General features: G+C 44.8%; 1 protein-coding gene across 3 annotated transcripts in view; it reads right to left on the reverse strand.

Moving 5' to 3' along the window:
* Nucleotides 1-21,955, reverse strand: part of LOC140481232 (anosmin-1) — a 214,789-nt gene that overhangs the window by 51,397 nt on the left and 141,437 nt on the right. For 2 of the 3 annotated variants that reach the window (XM_072577102.1, XM_072577101.1), the window contains exons 3-4: nt 20,171-20,233; nt 19,373-19,595 (exon numbers count right to left, since the gene is read on the reverse strand). In XM_072577102.1, coding sequence (XP_072433203.1) covers nt 19,373-19,595; nt 20,171-20,233 — 286 coding nt within the window. The remainder of the gene's footprint in view (nt 1-19,372; nt 19,596-20,170; nt 20,234-21,955) is intronic. The other variant, XM_072577103.1, reaches the window with a different exon arrangement.

Genomic DNA, 21,955 nt, shown 5'->3' on the forward strand with positions numbered 1-21,955 from the left:
CAGTTCCTGCAGATGGTCACCTTGCAATCCGCCGCCACGTGTCCCGACTTCCCACAGATTCGGCACACTTTCGGCTGCCCTGCATATGTCAGGTAGTCTCTGCTCCCTCCAGTTGCAAAGCTCGAGGGTGGGTGGAGGATGTTCCCATTGTCATCGACCCTCAGAGTTACCCTGACCTGCCGCTTACTGGTCCAGATCCTAAAGGGGTCGATCACATCGGTGGCTTCTCCCTCATCTTGGACGTACCTTCCCAGGAAGGTCAGGACTTCAGCCACTGGAACATAGGGGTTGTACATATGGATTGTAACAACCCGATTCCTCTGTGCAGGAAGCACACACAATGGGGTTGCCGACAAGATGGAAAACAGCGGCTCCCCTTCCTTCTCCTTGAAGACCTTCAGGAGCTGTTCGCACTGCTTCACGCTTCTGAAGGTCACATTAAAATAGCCTGCCCCAGGGAAATCCTGCAGGCAGTACACATTTTTTTTTTTTTTTATTTCAAAAATATACTTTATTCATAAATGATTTGATGGTCTGTACATTGGATCATGCCATACATATGTCCATATTTACAAACACAGATTCGACTTTATTCTTGTCCTTTACAATCCTGTGCATTTTTCAATCTTGTATATATACATATATTTGGCTGAGGCATAAGCAGAGCCCAAAAAAACGTCTGTATGGGCCCCCTGTTCTTCTTTCGGCAGGCCGATCTTACACGGTGGTCTTTCCCCACCGCGCCTTGGCGGCAGCTGCCCCAAGCTTCAGCGCGTCCCTCAACACGTAGTCTTGGACCTTGGAATGTGCCAGTCTGCAACACTCGGTCGGGGTCAACTCCTTCAGCTGGAAGATCAACAGGTTTCGGACCGCCCAGAGAGCGTCCTTCACCGAGTTGATGATCCTCCAGGCGCAGTTAATGTTCGTCTCGGTGTGAGTCCCGGGGAACAGGCCGTAGAGCACGGAGTCCCGCGTCACGGCGCTGCTCGGGACGAACCTCGACAAGCACCACTGCATTCCTCTCCAGACTTCCTCTGCATAGGCACATTCCAGAAGGAGGTGTGTGACAGTCTCGTCCCCCCCGCAGCCACTTCGAGGGCAGCGTGCGGTGCGGCAGAGAGTCCGGGCGTGCATAAAGGATCTCACAGGCAGAGCCCTTCTCACCACCAGCCAAGCCACATCTTGGTGCTTGTTGGAAAGTTCTGGCGATGAGGCATTTTGCCAAATGGCTTTGACAGTCTGCTCAGGGAACCGCTCGACAGGATCCGCCCTCTCCTTTTCCCGAAGGGTCTCAAGGACGCTACGTGCTGACCACTTCCTGATGGACTTGTGGTCAAAGGTGTTTTCCCTCATAAATTTCTCCACGAAGGACAGGTGATACGGAACGGTCCAACTACTCGGAGCGTTCCGCGGCAGCGAGGCCAGGCCCATCCTTCGCAACACCGGGGACAGGTAGAACCTCAGTACGTAGTGACACTTGGTGTTTGCGTACCGGGGATCCACGCACAGCTTGATGCAGCCACACACAAAGGTGGCCATCAGGGTGAGGGTGGCATTGGGCGTGTTTTTTCCCCCATTGCACCGGTCTTTGTACATTGAGTCTCTTCGGACCCGGTCCATCTTTGATCTCCAAATGAATTGGAAGATGGCCCGGGTGACTGCGGCGGCACAGGTCCTGGGGATAGGCCAGACCTGTGCCACATATAGCAATACTGAGAGGACCTCACACCTGATGACCAGGTTTTTTCCCGCGATGGAGAGCGACCGTTGCCCCCATCTGCCTTGTTTCTGTCTCATCTTCCTGATCCGCTCCTCCCAGGTCTTGGCGCACGCCCCAGCCCCCCCGAACCAAATACCCAGCACCTTCAGGTGGTCAGTCCTGACGGTGAAGGGGATAGAGGATTGGTCGGCCCAGTTCCCGAAGAGCATGGCCTCGCTCTTGCCTCGGTTTACCTTGGCCCCCGAGGCCCGTTCGAACTGGTCGCAGATGCACACGAGTCTGTGCACGGACAGCGGATCCGAGCAGAAAACAGCGACGTCATCCATGTACAGGGAGGCCTTAACCTGCAGGCCCCCGCTGCCAGGAATAGTCACCCCTCTCAGGCTCGCATCCTTCCTGATGGATTCGGCAAATGGTTCTATGCAACACACAAACAAGGCGGGTGAGAGGGGGCATCCCTGCCTGACTCCAGATCTTACAGGGAAGCTATCTGATTCCCACCCATTGATTGAGACTGCACTGACAATGTTGGTGTAGAGCAGTCTGATCCAATTTCCGATTCCCTCCCCAAAGCCCATTTTGGAGAGGACATCCCTCATATATGTATGCGATATCCTGTCAAAGGCTTTCTCCTGGTCCAGGCTGATGAGGCATGTGTCCACCCCCCTGTCCTGCACGTAAGCGATCGTATCCCTGAGGAGTGCGAGACTCTCAGAGATCTTCCTGCCCGGTACAGCACAGGTTTGGTCCGGGTGGATCACCGATCCCAGAGCAGACCTGACCCGGTTGGCGATGACCTTTGACAGGATTTTGTAGTCTGCATTTAACAGTGAGATCGGTCTCCAATTTCTAATTTCCTCCCTCTCCCCCTTCCGCTTGTAGACGAGGGTGATGATGTACACATTTTTTTTTTTTATTTCAAAAATATACTTTATTCATAAATGATTTGATGGTCTGTACATTGGATCATGCCATACATATGTCCATATTTACAAACACAGATTCGACTTTATTCTTGTCCTTTACAATCCTGTGCATTTTTTCAATCTTGTATATATACATATATTTGGCTGAGGCATCAGCAGAGCCCAAAAAAAAACGTCTGTATGGGCCCCCTGTTCTTCTTTCGGCAGGCCGATCTTACACGGTGGTCTTTCCCCACCGCGCCTTGGCGGCAGCTGCCCCAAGCTTCAGCGCGTCCCTCAACACGTAGTCTTGGACCTTGGAATGTGCCAGTCTGCAACACTCGGTCGGGGTCAACTCCTTCAGCTGGAAGATCAACAGGTTTCGGACCGCCCAGAGAGCGTCCTTCACCGAGTTGATGATCCTCCAGGCGCAGTTAATGTTCGTCTCGGTGTGAGTCCCGGGGAACAGGCCGTAGAGCACGGAGTCCCGCGTCACGGCGCTGCTCGGGACGAACCTCGACAAGCACCACTGCATTCCTCTCCAGACTTCCTCTGCATAGGCACATTCCAGAAGGAGGTGTGTGACAGTCTCGTCCCCCCCGCAGCCACTTCGAGGGCAGCGTGCGGTGCGGCAGAGAGTCCGGGCGTGCATAAAGGATCTCACAGGCAGAGCCCTTCTCACCACCAGCCAAGCCACGTCTTGGTGCTTGTTGGAAAGTTCTGGCGATGAGGCATTCTGCCAAATGGCTTTGACAGTCTGCTCAGGGAACCGCTCGACAGGATCCGCCCTCTCCTTTTCCCGAAGGGTCGCAAGGACGCTACGTGCTGACCACTTCCTGATGGACTTGTGGTCAAAGGTGTTTTTCCTCATAAATTTCTCCACGAAGGACAGGTGATACGGAACGGTCCAACTACTCGGAGCGTTCCGCGGCAGCGAGGCCAGGCCCATCCTTCGCAACACCGGGGACAGGTAGAACCTCAGTACGTAGTGACACTTGGTGTTTGCGTACCGGGGATCCACGCACAGCTTGATGCAGCCACACACAAAGGTGGCCATCAGGGTGAGGGTGGCATTGGGCGTGTTTTTTCCCCCATTGCACCGGTCTTTGTACATAGAGTCTCTTCGGACCCGGTCCATCTTTGATCTCCAAATGAATTGGAAGATGGCCCGGGTGACTGCGGCGGCACAGGTCCTGGGGATAGGCCAGACCTGTGCCACATATAGCAATACTGAGAGGACCTCACACCTGATGACCAGGTTTTTTCCCACGATGGAGAGCGACCGTTGCCCCCATCTGCCTAGTTTCTGTCTCATCTTCCTGATCCGCTCCTCCCAGGTCTTGGCGCACGCCCCAGCCCCCCCGAACCAAATACCCAGCACCTTCAGGTGGTCAGTCCTGACGGTGAAGGGGATAGAGGATTGGTCGGCCCAGTTCCCGAAGAGCATGGCCTCGCTCTTGCCTCGGTTTACCTTGGCCCCCGAGGCCCGTTCGAACTGGTCGCAGATGCACACGAGTCTGTGCACGGACAGCGGATCCGAGCAGAAAACAGCGACGTCATCCATGTACAGGGAGGCCTTAACCTGCAGGCCCCCGCTGCCAGGAATAGTCACCCCTCTCAGGCTCGCATCCTTCCTGATGGATTCGGCAAATGGTTCTATGCAACACACAAACAAGGCAGGTGAGAGGGGGCATCCCTGCCTGACTCCAGATCTTACAGGGAAGCTATCTGATTCCCACCCATTGATTGAGACTGCACTGACAATGTTGGTGTAGAGCAGTCTGATCCAATTTCCGATTCCCTCCCCAAAGCCCATTTTGGAGAGGACATCCCTCATATATGTATGCGATATCCTGTCAAAGGCTTTCTCCTGGTCCAGGCTGATGAGGCAGGTGTCCACCCCCCTGTCCTGCACGTAGGCGATCGTATCCCTGAGGAGTGCGAGACTCTCAGAGATCTTCCTGCCCGGTACAGCACAGGTTTGGTCCGGGTGGATCACCGATCCCAGAGCAGACCTGACCACTGCAGCAAACCCACAGCATCCCAACAGTACTTTCTTAATAAACAGGAAGCGGTCGACGGGTAAACGATCCTCTACCTTCTTCACAGTCACCTGGACTGTGTTTCGAACCCCCTGCCCAGGGCTGCGGGCAGCTGTTGAGGCCATAGCTCTGAGGTTGGCTGGTCCCTGAATTGGCATTAGGCCGAAGCCAGCATGAAGATCCACCAATAGCAGGTCAGCACAACCAAATGATCCTCCAACGTCCAATCACGATCCAGCGATGATCTCCACTAGCTCTGATGACTTGCAACTCGACCCCTGTCCTGATAAAACATCCACTGCTTCTAACCCTCAGCACTCCAGCAAAATCTTCTCGTTTACTCAAAGTAACATCTCTCTTGTGTTTAATTGCAGCCTGATGTTCTTTGGAAATACAAGGAGCGCATACCATTGCCTATTTCAGTAAGCGTAAATTCCAACTTGTAACTTTGCATCCCAAGGCTAGATTCTGAAACATAACTGATTCTTTATTCATTGCAGTTACATCATAGGTAAATATAAATCAGTGTAAATCTCCTGCTGAGTCTGTGGTTAAAAACATCATCAGGCGTTCGACTAAGCCACACAGACCAGAGAGTCAAAGGTTGAATTTCCATGTACAGTTAGCTGATTCTAACTGCTTTGGAAGATGGAATGCCAATTGATATCAGTGGCCTAAGGGCGAGCAACAATATTTGAAAATAGGATGAAGAGAGGCAACTTATACTGGAATGGTAGGTATGTTAGTGGATATTTAGCCACAGTGCATGAAGTTCCATAGGAATCTCTTCCCATTAGAGAAAGACAATTGGATATATAGCTTAAAGGGTACCACTCTTCATCAAGGCTGATGCAAATAGCAACAAACAGTTTTATGAACTACTACAACAGACATGCTGAATGAATATTTTCCTCTGCTTCTACAGGCCACAAGAGCAGGTTGAATAGCCTCAAAAAGACATATGTTCAAGAGCGAAGGGGGAGGCCTTAGCATAGCACATGGTTGTTGGATAAGCAAACCAAAGACCCAGGAAATGTTCTGAGTATCTATGTTTGGATTCCATTGTGGCAGATTTTGGAAACTGAATTAACAACAATCAAATCTGAAACTAAAAGTCTAATTAAACTATTGTCGATTGTAATAACAAAAACCCATCAGGTTCACTAACGTCCATCTAGAAAGCTGCCATTCTCATCTAGTCTGGCCTATTTGGTGCCTCCAGACACACAGTAGCATGGTTGACCCTTCACTGCCCTCTGAAGCGGCCTGCCACACTACTCAAGTTGTATAAAATTGCTAAAAAGCCTCACAGGAATAAAATCAAATGGAATACCAGCATGGTCCGCGACACCAGAAGTGAAAGTAAAAAACACAGCTCTTTTGACTCTTGCAAGGATCTCCTTATTAACATCTGGGTCTAGTGCCAAGGAAGGGTCACATGTCTTACAGACTAGACAAGCATAAGCCTGACATCACCGAGTCATCTCGTACAGATAATGTCCCAGACACCACCATTACCATCCCTTCCCCATCAGCAGGGCAGACCCAGTAGAGGTGGCAACATAGCTGTATTGTGTCAGAGGGAATCACCTTAGGAGTACTCAACATTGACTCTGGATCTCATGAAGTCAAATGGAATCAGATCAAACATTGGCAAGGAAACCTCCTGCTGATTTCCATGTTCTCCAACAAACCCAAAAAACCCCATCAACCCCAAGCTAATAAATCAGTATTGTTCCATGTTGAGCACAGCTTGGAGTAAGAACTGAGGTTGGCAAAGGGTGCAGAATTATTCTGGGTGGGTGACTTCATTGCCCACACGAAGGGTGACTCAGGAGCACCACTACTGAGCTGGTCAAGTCCTAAAGGACATAGCTGCAAGACCGGGTTTGTGGTAGCTGGAGAGGAAATCATAAAGGGAAACCAAATTACCTCACCAATCCACCATTCACATAGGCATCTGTCCCTTACATTTGCAGTAGGGGTTGCCAGCACAGTCCAAGTGGAGGAAAAATCCCATCTTCACATTGCGAATACCCTCCATTGCGCTGTGGGTCACTATCTCTGTGCTAAGCAGGATAGATTGTGAAAACATGCAACTACTTAAGACTGGTGATCCGTGATGTGCTTGTGGGCATCAGCAGTAAAATTATACTTGTGCAACTCCAAGGCCTGGCACACTCCCAATCTACAATTATCATCAAATGCAGGGATTCACCCTGGTTTATTGAAGAGTGCTGGACAGTATACCAGGAGCAGCACCAAGCAAATGGAAAAATGAGGTGTCAAGCTGGGAAAACTAAAAAAAAAGGCCTACTGATATACCAAACAGCATAAGCACCAAGTGATAGGCAGAGTTAAATATTTCCACAACCAACAGATCAGGTCTAAGCTCTGCTATTCTGTCACATCCCAATATGAATGATGGTGAACAATTTAAAAACTCATTGGAAAAGTATGCTCCACAAATACACTCAGTCTCAATGATGGGCAGGCCTAACATATCAGTACAAAGTGTAAGGCTGAAGCATTTGCGACAATCTTCCGCCAGAGGTGTCAAATGAATGCTGCATTACTGCCTTCTTCAGTTTTCACAAATGCCAGTCTTCAGACAATTTTATTCATTCCATGTGATATCAAGACACAGTTGAAGGCACTGGATACTGTGAAGCCTATGAGCTCTGACAATATTCCGGCAATAGAAATGAAGAGATGAGGTCCCCAACATGCTGAAACCTTAGCTGATCTATCCACTACAGCTACAACAATTACACCTATCCATTGCCCTGTTGTGCCCTATATGCTAAAAGAATAAATGCAATCTGACCAATTCCTTTACCATCAGTCTACTCTCAGTTATCAGCAAAATGATGGATGGTGTCCTCAACAGTGCTATCAGGCTGTATTTACTTAGCAATAATTTGCTCAGTTTGGGGAGAAAGTGAGGACTGCAGATGCTGGATTTAGTCCAGGTCACGGTGCATTTGAACATGGATTGCTTCACTATCTGAGGAGTCACGAACATTTTGATATCATCAGGAATTCCTGAAGAAGGGCTTATGCCCAAAAAGTCGATTCTCCTGTTCCTTGGATGCTGCCTGACCTGCTGCGCTTTTCCAGCCACACATTTTCAGCTTTCCTCAGTTTGGGCTCCATCAGGGTCACTCAGCTTCCTGACTTCATTATAGCCTAGGTTCAAGTGTGGACAAAAGAACTGAATTCAACAGATGAGGTGAGAGAAACTGCCCTTGAGAAAAAGGTTGCATTTGACTGAGTATGATGTCAAAGAACCCTAGCAAAGCTGGAGTCAATGGGAATCAGGGAACAAACTCCTCCACTGGTTGGAGACATGCTGGCACAAATAAAGATGGTTGCAATGGTTGCAGATTAATCATCTCAACTCCAGGACAATTTTATAGGACTTCCACAGGGTAATCTCCTAGACCCATCTTAACTGCTTCATTAATGACCTTTCCTTCATTGTAAGGTCAGAAGTGGTGATGTTCGCTGATGATATCAAAATGTTCGTGACTCCTCAGATAGTGAAGCAATCCATGTTCAAATGCACCATGACCTGGACTAAATCCAGGATTGGGCTGACAAATGTGAAGTAATATTTATGCCACACAAGTGTCAGATAATGGCCATATTCAATAAGAGTGGGTGCAACTTTTGTCCCTTGACAATCAATGGCATTATCATCACTGAATCACCCACTCTCAACATCTTGGGGGTTACCACTGACCAGTAAATGAAATAGTGTGGCTATAAGAGCACATCAAAGGCTAGCAACCTCCTAACTCCCCAAAGTTTGTCCACCATCTACAAGACACAAGTCAAGAGTGTGATAGAATTCTCCCATATATTTGGATTAGTGCAGCTCCAAAACACTCAAAACCCTTGACACCATTGAAGATAAAGCAGCCACTTGATTGGCACCAAATTCGCAAGCATCACTCCTCCACCAACATTCAGTAGCGGCACTGAATGGTGCACTGCAGAATTTTCTCATAAGGCATCTTCCAAACCCACAAACACTTCCATCTAGAAGGAAAAGGGCTGCAGATACAGGGGAACACCACCACCTGCAAGTTCCTCTCCAAGTCATTCATTACCCTGCCTTGGAAATGCATCATTGTTCCTTAAGTGTCATTGGTCAAAATCCTGGAATTCCCTCCCTAAGGACATTGTGAATCAACCAAAAGCACTTGTTCTGTAGCTGTTCAAGAAGGTAGATCACCAGAACCTCGCAAAAGAAATATATGCAGACCTTGAAGCAAAGACCTCATCCCATGAATATTTAAGAAAAAATTAGAAAATACCACCACCACCATATTCTATGCATCTCACAACACTATAGGAGACAGCTGTCAGTAATGACAAGTTTCTAAAAAAACTAGACTTTTTTTCCAGAAAAGGTTGTGAATTCTATTGGTAACCTGCCCAGCAGGAAGGAAATAAAATTATTTAAGGAGGCGACTGAAGGATAATTTGCATTTGTAATGGCTATTTGCCAACAGTGAATCAATCATACACAACAACAGATTTCCCAATGCTAATGACATCAGAGGTATGGGCTAGCAGGAAAAGTGCTCTTGAGGCAGATGATCAGTCATCATCTAATTGAATGGCTGGACAGATTTGATGGGCTGAATGGCCTCTATGATCTAGCTGCTTAGAGGAATTGAGTGTATGACAGGAAGTCAATGAGGCCTGTAGCTGACAGGCATTTGGTGCTGGAATGCGGAAAAGTGGCAACCTAAGGTGAGTTACAGGCAAAAGCTTGTGACAACAGGAACACGTAATTGAGGATGAGGTTAATTATTTTGATGCTGGTGAGAAAATTGCTGATGGTTCCTATAAAAGACTTGCTCATCTCAATGGGGCTGAAGACCTTCTCTTAGTCAGCTCCATGTACTTCAGAAGGATCTGTGCCAAGTCACTGTGAAGACTGTACATCCTACACACACAATCATGATCCACTCATCATTCCACCAACCAGCCCGAATTATCAGATTCCAGGCAGTTGAACTGTAAGGCCCACTATTCATGCAATCACATTCCTGACCTGGGAAACACTCCTCTGTCGAAGCGTTAGACTGAGGCAGCAAGATTAGACTCCACGAGTTCCATATCTCCAAACTTACAAACTTGCAGTCTGCATTGCTATGCCAGAGATTGCTCATGGAAGGACAAAATCTCAAAAGTCCCATCTTAAACCCATCATAATGAACTCTTAGAATTAGTATGCATGATCCTCAATTGGCTTCCAACTCTTCAATCTTGTCCATCAGCCACTTTAATACAACTGGGCAGTATACCTTTTAGAGAGGAGAAAGTGAGGACTGCAGATGCTGGAGATCAGAGCTGAAAATGTGTTGCTGGAAAAGCGCAGCAGGTCAGGGAGCATTCAAGGAACAGGAGAATCGACGTTTCGGGCATCAGCCCTTCTTCAGGACCTTTTAGAGAGTCAAACTGACTCTCTGGGGTATTTTAAAACACATAGGAAAATCTTCATCATAAACAGAAACTGCATTAATCAGACATAAAGGCTAAGAACAGGTTCGGCTTTTTTTATATCTCATACATAACAACACTTCATAACTTTATCGCTCCATCAGACTCTTCCTCATTCAGGTTTCTCTCACAAATGAAGCAAAAAACAGTGCAAAAGTAATTTCTCAAAATTTTATCCAAAGAAAATTCTGACGGATATTTTATGACCATTTCATCTTATATCATTTTTATATATTGAAATTTAGCAAGTCGTATTAGTTTTGAAGAATCTCAGATACAGCAGCTTAAGGTTACAAGGTTGAAGTTCTGATGTACTATTGCACTATTCAACCCCAGACAGCAACAAAGAGTTACATGCTAGCAATTACACCATGGAAAACAAATACTGGGAGGAATTGTGGTAGCAGTTTTGTGGGTAGCAATAGTTTGAAGCAAGTTCATTGGCTTTGAATGCTGTTGGGTGGGGCAAATGAAATAGGAGAAGGGAACATTGGTAGAATAGAATCCAACATTTGTAAACAACTTTGAAAATAAGAGCCATGCAACACTGCTCACAAAAGTACAAATGCAGAAGTGTCCACTGTCTGCCTGTTCAGGTTTATGATAAAGATCTCATGCATTTTTCAAAGGAGGCAAGATACTGCCCCTGAACCCTGGCCAACAATGTTACCTCAGACAACATCTCCAGAAAATAGATTCAATGACCATTTATGCTATCTTGTTTGTAAAACCTTACTTCATACGAGAAGGCTGCTTAATGTGTTGATGTAGTGACAGTGAATGCTCTTCAAATTAATTGATTTGTGAAGCACTTTTAGGCATCCTAAGATATGGCATGAAATTATAGAACTGCAGTATAGAGCTTTCAATATTCCTTTTATATCAACGAGAAGACTTCATGGATGTTTAAACCAGAGTCCAACAGTTTGGCTGCCACTGCCATATTCCCTCTTCAATTTGCTAAATTTCCCAAAATACCACCTACTGTATCACTTTCTTCAGACTTTGTTTCTTCCACATCAAGCCCCCTCTCTGAGTTTAGGCTCTTCACGAGGATTAAGCATTTAGCCTCTTCAATGGTCCCAGCATGTCTCAAAAGTACTTCACAGTCAATTGAGTACTTTTTGACTTGAGTGAATCAATACAATGGGAAGTTTATGTTAGATGAGCATCGGTTCAAACCTTGAACATTGTTTGTGTTTTCACATTCTTACATTTCTTTCGAAGAGTTGTGAAGGGTACTTTTGCCAACCATGACCAATCCTCAAAAGGATTTTACCTCACAAGGCTAATTTTTAAAAATGATTTGGTAAATAAATTAATGGTGCTTTAATCGGATAAAGTACTGCTTGTTGATTGATAAATGGCTATAATTTAATTCGACCATTTCCACTGTGAACAGCTTTTCTCGTCCATCATGTCTACATTGTTCTTGAGCAGACAAAAATGTTCTTGAAATATCTTAAATAATTACTTTCTGAAATTAGGTCTTCCAAGTATATGATAGATATTCTGAATGAATTGAAAGACGTCCACAACTTTTTTTAGTTAATAGTGTGACTGTGACCTTTGTCTGTGTTGTGCAGAATTTTAAAGCCTGCCCATCCCCCACATCAGAAGTGGGTTTTGGGCACATTTGCTGTCAGAGGCATCACGTCACCTCTCAGCCACCTCTGCAATTTTATGTGGAGGGGAGGGAGATCATTTTATTTGAGTGATCTACCCAATCATGAGGCAATTGACACCCCATTCTGCCCTGACCACAAACTGTGGGCAGTGAACAGAAGTTGGCAATGGTTCAGAAACTTGACAAGCAACACTGGTCAAACTTCAAGGATGAAAGAGGCAACCCTGGGTCCACTGTTTTGATCAAAGCCTCTACCCCCACCCCTCCCACCCCCAAACATCAGGCAACCTCATTACTTCCTGCACCTCGTACATCCCGGCTCCCAGTCTCTCTCAGCCCATCTTGCTGTAAACTGGGAAGGTGCGCCTATTTCCGCATCTAGTCATGATATCTGTTCACTGGATGTCAAATCCAGCCCAGCATGTTTGACACTGAAATCCAAATTGGAAAAGTTACAGATTGCAAATATCCATTTCCCTTTTTAATAGCACTCTCCAATCTGGACATTAACTTGCAGTAGAGGTTTTAAAATCATGATTACAAACTGGAAGCTTGTTCAGGTAATCAGTGCATGTGTCTTTCTTGCTTCCCTCCTGAACATTACAGAACAGGAGTCCAATCAAGGACTTTTCATAATCTATATGGCTCCTCTCGTCACTTTAAGTCGAAATAGCCATCAAGGAAGTCTACTATTTGGGAATCTAATTGTTTTGAAGTCAGAATGTTTAAAATTCCTTCACATTAATACAAAGATTGTTCAGTCTCAATGGCTACTACTAAGTAATTTATCAGATATTTTCAAATGTCCTAATGGAGGCTGAGCCAAAGCTGTCTAATTCCTGAAAGTATTTTTACTAAATTCCTAAGCTTCGCTTTCTATCCTAACCACAGCATAGACCTCCATTGTTCTACATTATTAAAGTCTGCATTGATTATTGGATTGCTCTGTAACCGATGAAAAATGACCTGAACTCTCATAAGTTGAAATGACAAGTTCCTTAAATACCAGGGCCAGCTCATAAATTCCTCATTCTCAGCAGAGAGCTGTGTTCACAGAGGGCATGGATCAGAAAATCAGGTCTATAATTATGTTCCCCATCTACATTTGTTATTCCTTTAAACAGGACTTCTTACTTGAGTACCACATTACAGAAAAAACCTTTAAAATAATTTTAAAACATGATTTAAACACATCATCATCTTAGTTTTATATTACCTCCACAGGCTGGTGAATGAGTCATTAACACACACAAGTACACCCATAAGACATACGTGCAAAATTAGGTCATTCAGCCAATCAAGTCTGCTCCACTATTCGATCATAGAACATAGATCAATACAACGCAGACCATGTTGCGTCAGCCCGTGAACTATTCTAAGCTCATCCCCTTACACTATCCCATTATTCATGTGCTTATCCAAGAATTGCTTAAATCTCCCTAATGTGACTGAGTTGACTACATTGGCAGATAGGGCATTCCACGCCCTTACCACTCTCTGAGTAAGGAACCTGCCTCTGACATCTGTATTAAATCTAAAACCCCTCAATTTGTAATTATGTCCCCTCGTACAAGCTGACGTCATCATCCTAGGACAAAGACTTTCACTGTCTACCTTATCTAATCCTCTGATCATCCTGTATGTCTCTATCAAATCCCCTCTTAGCCTTCTTCTTTCCAATGAGAACAGACCCAAGTCTCTCAGCCTTTCCTCATAAGACCTTCCCTCCAGACCAGGCAACATCCTGGTAAATCTCCTCTGCACCTTTTCCAATGCTTCCACATCCTTCATGTAATGGGGCGACCAGAACTGTACACAATATTCCAACAGCGGCCGCACTAGCATTTTGTATAGTTGCAGCATGTGATTACAGCTCTGGAACTCAATCCCTCTACCAATGAAACCTAACACACCGTACATCACTATCAACCTGTGTGGCAACTTTCAGGGATCAATGTTCATGGACTCCAAGATCCCTCTGCACACCCACACTACCAAAATCTTTCCATTGACCCAGTACTCTGCCTTTCTGTTATTTTTCCCAAAGTGAATCACCTCACATTTAGCTGCATTGAACTCCATTTGCCACCTCTCAGCCCAACTCTGCAGTTTATCCAAGTCCCACTGCAACCTGTAACATTCTTCCAGACTGTCCACTACTCCACCGACTTTAGTATCATCTGCAAACTTACTAACCCATCCACCTAGGCCTGCATCTAAATCACTTATAAAAATGACAAACAGCAGTGGTCCCAAAACATCCTTGTGGCACACCACTAGTAACCGGACTCCAGGCTGAACATTTTCCATCAACCACCACTTGCTGCCTTCTTTCAGAATGCCAGGTTCTAATCCAAACTGCTAAATCACCCGCAATCCCATGCATTTTCTCCAACAGCCTACCATGTTGAACCTTAACAAAGGCTTTACTGAAGTCCATGTACACCACATCAACTGCCCTACCCTCATCTACATGCTTGGTCACCCTCTCAAAAAACTCACTGAGGTTTGTAAGACACGACCTGCCCTTGACGAAACCATGTTGACTATCTGAAATCAAATTGTTGCTTGCTGGATGATTAGAAATCCTATCCCTTATAATCCTTTCCAAAATCTTTCCTACAACAGAAGTAAGACTCTCTGGTCTATAATTAACTGGGTCACCTCTACTGCCCTTCTTGAACAAGGGCACAACAGGGTTTGGAGGGATATGGGCCGGGTGCTGGCAGGTGGGACTAGATTGGGTTGGGATACCTGGTCAGCATGCTGTACGTCTCTATGACTATTTATAATCTTTCAGTCCTCTGGTACTAAACCTGTGGACAATGACGGCTCAAAGATCAAAGCCAAAGGCTCCGCAATCTCCTCCCCAGCTTCTCAGAGAATAGTCATGGCTATTAAGTTTCTCAACCCCATTCCCCAGTTGGAATATTTGCCGAAAAGCTTTTAGATGTTCTTGGTTACACCTGGTGAGTATCCATTGACAGTGAAGTCAGCCTTGAATATAATGTGGCTTACTCCTTGGGTGGTGAACCTGCCTTGTAACAAAGGACAATAGGTTGTGAGCTTCAGGTATTTTGCAGAGTAAATAAAAGGGCTTTAGAAGGTTTAGTGATGATTTTATTAAAAGTTTCAAGTTATTATAAGGAACTGACACATTAAATAGAATCAGAGGATTTGAGCTATAGGAAGAGGCTGAATTGGCTGGGGCTGTTTTCCCTGGAGCGTTGAAGCCTGAGGGTTAACCTTATAGAGATTTATAAAATCCTGAGGGGCATGGTCAGGATAAATAGAGAGGTCTTTTCCCTGGGATGGGAGAGGCCAGAACTTGAGTGCATAGGGTTTAGGGTGAGAGGGGAAAGATATATAAGCGACCTAAGGGTCAACCTTTTCACGCAGAGAGTGGTGCGTGTATGGAATGAGCTGCCAGAGAAGGTGGTGGTGGCTGGTACAATTACAGCATTTAAAAGTCATCTGGATGGGTATATGAATAAGAAGGGTTTAGAGGGATATGGGCCAAGTACTGGCAAATGGGACTAGATTATGATTTGGCGATGCCAGTATTGGACTGGGGTATACAAAGTTAAAAATCACACAACACCAGGTTGTAGTCCAACAGGTTTAATTGGAAGCACTAGCTTTCGGAGCATCGCTGCTTCATCAGGTGGTAGTGGAGGGCTCAATCCGAACACACAGAATTTATAGCAAAAGTTTACAGTGTGATGTAACTGAAATTATACGTTAAGCCTTTCATCTGTTAGAATACAGTGATAGTTTCACTTCTTTCATGTGTAAATCACAAAACCTTTTAATAAAAAGTTGCATTCTCGGGTTAGCTGTTAACAATGGTGATAGCTAGACAACATGTCGAAGGTGTTTACCCCCTGTGTTCTCTATCTATGCCATGATGTTTAGATTGATTCTAATCTAAAAAGTGAGATAACGGAGTTTTACATGAATTCATGCAGTTTTTGAGCAAAGTACAATGTCACCCTGCAAGTACAAATTCACCCCACAAAATACATGCATGCATGTGGCTCTTTGTCTGTGTGTGTGTGTGTGTGTGTGTGTGTGTGTCTGTCTGTCTGTCTATCTGTCTGGGTTGGGGGTTGTGAGTGTGAGAAAGTGTATGTGTGTGTGTAGTGAGTGCAGAGCGCCTTAAGTCTGTGAGGGGGTGCATATGTGAGTGTGTGTGGGTGTCTGTGTGCGCGTCTGTGTGTATGTTTGTCCGTGTGTATGTGTGTATAGGAGTGCCTGTGTGTGTGTGAGAGTGTGTGTGCGTGTAGGAGTATCTGTGTGTGTGTATAGTGCAATAGTGGTCACCTGTAATGTGACATGAACCCAAGGTCCTGGTTGAGGCCCTCCCTATGGGTACCGAACTTAGCTATCAGCCTCTGCTCGGCCACTTTTCTCTGCTGCCTGTCCCGAAGTCCACCTTGGAGGATGGTCACCCGAAGGTCCAAGGCTGAATGTCCTGGACCATTGAAGTGTTCCCCATCTGGGAGGGAACCCTCCTGTCTGTTGATTGTTGTGCGGTGCCCATTCATCTGTTGTTGTAGCCTTTGCTCGGTTTCCCCAATGTACCATGCCTCCGGGCATCCTTGCCTGCAACGTATAAGATAGACAACGTTGGCTGAGTCACATGAGTACCTGCCATGTACAAGGTGGGAGGTGTCCCCATGCGTAATGGTGGTATCTATGTCCACACTCTGACACGTCTTGCAGCGCCTACCGTGACAGGGTTGTATGGAGTTGTCCTGAGAGCCGGGCAGTTTGCTACGAACAACGATCTGTTTGAGGTTTGGCAGTTGTTTAGAGGCAAGTAGTGGAGGTGTGGGGAAGGTCTTGGTGAGGTGCTCATCCTCATTGATAATGTGTTGCAGGTCACGAAGAACATGGCATAGCTCCTGGGAGCTGAAAAACTACGCCATGTTCTTCGTGACCTGCAACACATTATCAATGAGGATGAGCACCTCACCAAGACCTTCCCCACACCTCCACTACTTGCCTCTAAACAACTGCCAAACCTCAAACAGATCATTGTTCGTAGCAAACTGCCCGGCTCTCAGGACAACTCCATACAACCCTGTCACGGTAGGCGCTGCAAGACGTGTCAGAGTGTGGACATAGATACCACCATTACGCATGGGGACACCTCCCACCTTGTACATGGCAGGTACTCATGTGACTCAGCCAACGTTGTCTATCTTATACGTTGCAGGCAAGGATGCCCGGAGGCATGGTACATTGGGGAAACCGAGCAAAGGCTACAACAACAGATGAATGGGCACCGCACAACAATCAACAGACAGGAGGGTTCCCTCCCAGTTGGGGAACACTTCAATGGTCCAGGACATTCAGCCTTGGACCTTCGGGTGACCATCCTCCAAGGTGGACTTCGGGACAGGCAGCAGAGAAAAGTGGCCGAGCAGAGGCTGATAGCTAAGTTCGGTACCCATAGGGAGGGCCTCAACCAGGACCTTGGGTTCATGTCACATTACAGGTGACCACCATTGCACTACACAGACACACACAGGTACTTCTACACACACAGACACTCCTATACGCACACATACACATGGACACACATATACACAGGTGTGCACACAGGCACCCACACACACTCTTACAGACACATACACTCACAATGCACCCCCTCACAGACTTAAGACGCTCTGCACTCACTACACACACACATACACTTTCTCACACTCGAAACCCTCAACCCAGACACACACACACACACACACACACACACACACACACACAAACAGACAAAGAGCCACATGCATGCATGTATTTTGTGGGGTGAATTTGTACTTGCAGGGTGACATTGTACTTTGCTCAAAAACTGCATGCATTCATGTAGAACTCCGTTATCTTACCTTTTAGATTAGAATCAATCTAAACATCATGGCATAGACAGAGGACACAGGGGGCTAACACCTTCAACATATTGTCTAGCTATCACCATTGTTAACAGCTAACCCGAGAATGCAATTTTTTAAAAAAAGGTTTTGTGATTTACACATGAAGGAAGTGAAACTATCACGGTATTCTAACAGATGAAAGGCTTAACAGACAATCAGTTTTTCAATGTATAATTTCACTTACATCACAATGAAGACTTTTGCTATAAATTCTGTGTGTTAGGATTGAGCCCTCCACTACCACCTGATGAAGGAGCCAATCTCCGAAAGCTAGTGAGCTTCCAATTAAACCTGTTGGACTATAACCTGGTGTTGTGTGATATTTAACTTGGGACTCGATTAGGTTAGGATATCTGGACAGCATGGATGAGTTGGACCGGAGCGGCTCTTTGAATGCTGTACATCTCTATGACTCTATAAATCGTTTCCACTGTTTGCAGAGGAGGGAGCAGAACGTTGCCTTGGGGGTGATGTTTGGGAAAGGAGTCAGGACTGTGTTCATGGGCCACCCTTTCAACACTAAGTGATGTGACATGGTCCACGACTTACAGACAGGCTTTTGCAGTGAAGTTAGGAAACAATTCTTACCTGCAAAGGGTGACAGAAGTTTGATACTTTCTTCAGCAAATGGATTTTCATTCTAGGTTAATAGTTACTTTTTAATGTGAGTGAACATTTTTGTTCATGTTGGGAGATATGGGAGAAAACTGGGCAAATGAAGTTAGGTCACAGATTAGTCATGATATCACTGAGTGGACTTAAAGGACTTGTTTGTCCCAGTCCTGTCCCTGTGTTCCTATGTGCAAAGGCAGGTAGAACGACTCAACCCTAGATTAGATTAGATTACTTACAGTGTGGAAACAGGCCCTTCAGCCCAACAAGTCCACACCGACCCGCCGAAGCGCAACCCACCCATACCCCTACATTTACCCCTTACCTAACACTACGGGCAATTTAGCATGGCCAATTCACCTGATCTGCACATCTTTGGACTGTGGGAGGAAACCGGAGCACCCGGAGGAAACCCACGCAGACACGGGGAGAATGTGCAAACTCCACACAGACAGTCGCTGTCTGGAATCAAACCTGGGACCCTGGCGCTGTGAGGCAACAGTGCTAACCACTGAGCCACCATGCCGCCCTAGTGACCCCTAATTATGTAATCTGCCCAGAGACTAAAACAGACCACTGGTAACAAGTCAATTGTTTATCCAGCAGCGTACGCTACATTTATAGTGCAAGGCAACGTAAAGAGGGGAAGGAGAAATTTGAGCGAAAGGGGCATAGTTGGTTAAATCAAAAGAGCTGAGAGAACGGAACCCAGAACACAAATAACGCTCATCCTCTTGACTAATTGGATCACTGTCTTGATGAATTCCTTTTGTCGTTGTCAAGGGCAGTTTAACATCTTGTTGATACACTTTGAGACACTTTATAATGCCAAAGGTGCTATGCAAATGCAAATTGTTTCGAATTTCTTCATGGCTTCGGAAAGACATGATTACAGTGGGCACCTTAAAGCTGTTATGTAATCCTCACAACCTGTCATGTTATTGGAAAACATTTGATATAAGGGGGAAACATTCTAATATTTCAGTCAGGTTTTTTCAACATACAAGGCCGGTGCCTACCTCTGAACAGGTTCCGTGGTATTTGACACGTATGACCACAGCCATTGGAACAGCATTTCTTCAGTCCCGAGCACTCATTATCTACCTCACAGCTTTCAACGCAGGCAGCAGCAAAGCCACTGGCCTTCTCTGGAGCTGGGCAGTCACCTTGTTTCACTGACTGGATTGATTTGAGAAACTCACAGCTGGTCAGGCACTCATAGTGTTTCTTTGGAAAGAGAGACTGGAAATTAAATTAAAAAAAACTAATGCATCCAAGAAAATACTTTATTTTGTTGCTTATGACATAACTCCACAAAAGCCAGTACCCATCACCAAGCCACCCTTTATATACACATGAACGGTCCTTGACTTTAGTCAAGACTTTAGTCATTCAGAGTCAGATACCAGAGTGTCAGTATCTGTGACACTCACCTTTTACTTGTCTGCCAGGCCTTCCTGATTGGACCAGATTAATAGCCCCAATCGGGTAACTCATATTCTATGAGGTTCAGCTGGCTGACCTTGTTACAATCACTACAGCTTATATGTTGAAACCCTAACAAACCAATCATTCATGTAGTAAACTGCAAGGCAGGAGAAATTCTATAATTAATTGCATTTGTAGTCACATATTTAAAAAATGGTCTCAAGGGACGAAACCCATTGTCCTGTTTTTCTATTTTGGATTGTGATTTCATATCCCTCTTGGTTTTGCCACTGGTGTTTACATTCGATTACCTACAAACTGAGCCAACAATTTGATTTATTTTCAAAGTTAATAATAGCTAAAATAAATCACCCAAGGATGGACCTTACCTCACACTTGCTTTGGCAGTGAACCTCCTGTAAGTCCCAAGACTCTTTACAGGGCTGCAGGCACTGTAAAGTAGAATAAAGTGCCTATTAGTGTCAAAAGCAACATCAAAGGGGCAAGATGCATTATTGTCCATGTCTATCCATGTCAGTGGTTTACTGTCACACACTGATACCCGCTTTTATCTAAGTGGTAGGAATGGTGTCTTAAAAAAATAGCAACGCTACTTGAACAGTTGTCAAATCTATTTTGATGTGGGAGAGATAGTGCAATATTTTCTTTGGCATAAGCATTTTCAGTGAAAGAATTATGATGCCTTTAACTTACTAAAGTAAACTCAAATAAAATTTACAGTCTTTAAACAAACTGTAACTGTTATACAAATAGATATTTACAGTTTTGCATGCTAGATCATATTGCTGGATATTTCTATGACCACCCAAAGAGCTATTGCTTTTTAATATAATGCTTACTCTAAGGAAAAGCACAAGGTAAACAGCTATTATACCTGCATCCAGCCTAAATGAGCTTCATTCATATTAAATAATCATACAGCTACCCTCCTACCAACACCTTTAGGGATCGAAAGAACTTTACTTACTTAAACAAAATCATCTGGAATGATTTCACTTAAAGACCAAAGTTAGAAACTGGTAGCTGTTGTTGACAAAGACTAAGCCAATAACTGCTGCTTTATTTATAATACAATATTAACTGCCAGGGACTTTATGTCATTTGAGTTTAGTGTTCTGTATCTGAACTCCACTCATTGTGGTGTTTGGAGGCTAACTGCAGGAACGAAATGATTAAAACAATTGTTGATCTGACCCAATATGTGAACATTCCCAATAGTTCACACAAACCAGAAAAAGCCTCTTTATATTCAACTATTTTTAACTGAAGACTAAACTGTTTACTTTTGAAACATCGCAGCAAATTCTGTATAATGTTCGGCCAGAAGTAAGTATTTTGGCTAAAATCCAGTCAAACCACAAGTAAGCCCAAACATTTTCAGAAGAAAACAAATCTAAGTTGATTCAATAATGTTTAAGGCCATTCCATTGATTGTCTGAGATACATTCAGTGACTGTTCTTCAAACTGAAATGAAGACCAGAAACCTCATATTACTATGGCATTTCAACATGTTTCTAGAGCTTAGAAATTAATCTTGATGGTAGGTCAGATTTCTAAGTGGACACAGAGTAAGCAGTCTGGTGGATGGAAGAAAACATGCTTTTTGCCTCCAAGTAGTTTAGAGAACAAGGGAAATAAGATCTGAGAAAATTACCTTTTATTTAGAAAGAAAGGCTTCAAGTCTTAGTGCTAAACATTCCACTGGGAAACACTTTGACATTTGGGTGCTGGTGTTTCAACCCCAATTTTACATACATCCTTTCTGAATTTTATTTCCACTGAACTGTAGTTGTAAATTCTTCCTCCATTTTAAAAAAAAACTCTGTAACATCTCATTGATGATAATTTAGATCTCTCCATCAGACTGCAGATCCATGAACCCAACCACCCTCCTATCCTATTGCCTTCCCCTCCATTTCCACCTTCCAAATGAACCAAAATGTTTCCACCCTCAGATCTGAGCAAGGTGGCACACCCAGATTGGTTGAATCTATCTTTCCTTTTTATATTCGCTGAATGACCGTCATTTTCTATTCTTATTGGGGAGGCAATTATGGATTTATTTAGGTTTGAAATTTAAAAGAAATGAGTCATGCACTAATGGCTTGTCCCACGTTATAATTTAGGCTTGGAATTTTATAGTGTGTTGAGT

This window comes from Chiloscyllium punctatum, chromosome 9, assembly GCF_047496795.1.
Source record: "Chiloscyllium punctatum isolate Juve2018m chromosome 9, sChiPun1.3, whole genome shotgun sequence".
Taxonomy (NCBI): domain Eukaryota; kingdom Metazoa; phylum Chordata; class Chondrichthyes; order Orectolobiformes; family Hemiscylliidae; genus Chiloscyllium; species Chiloscyllium punctatum.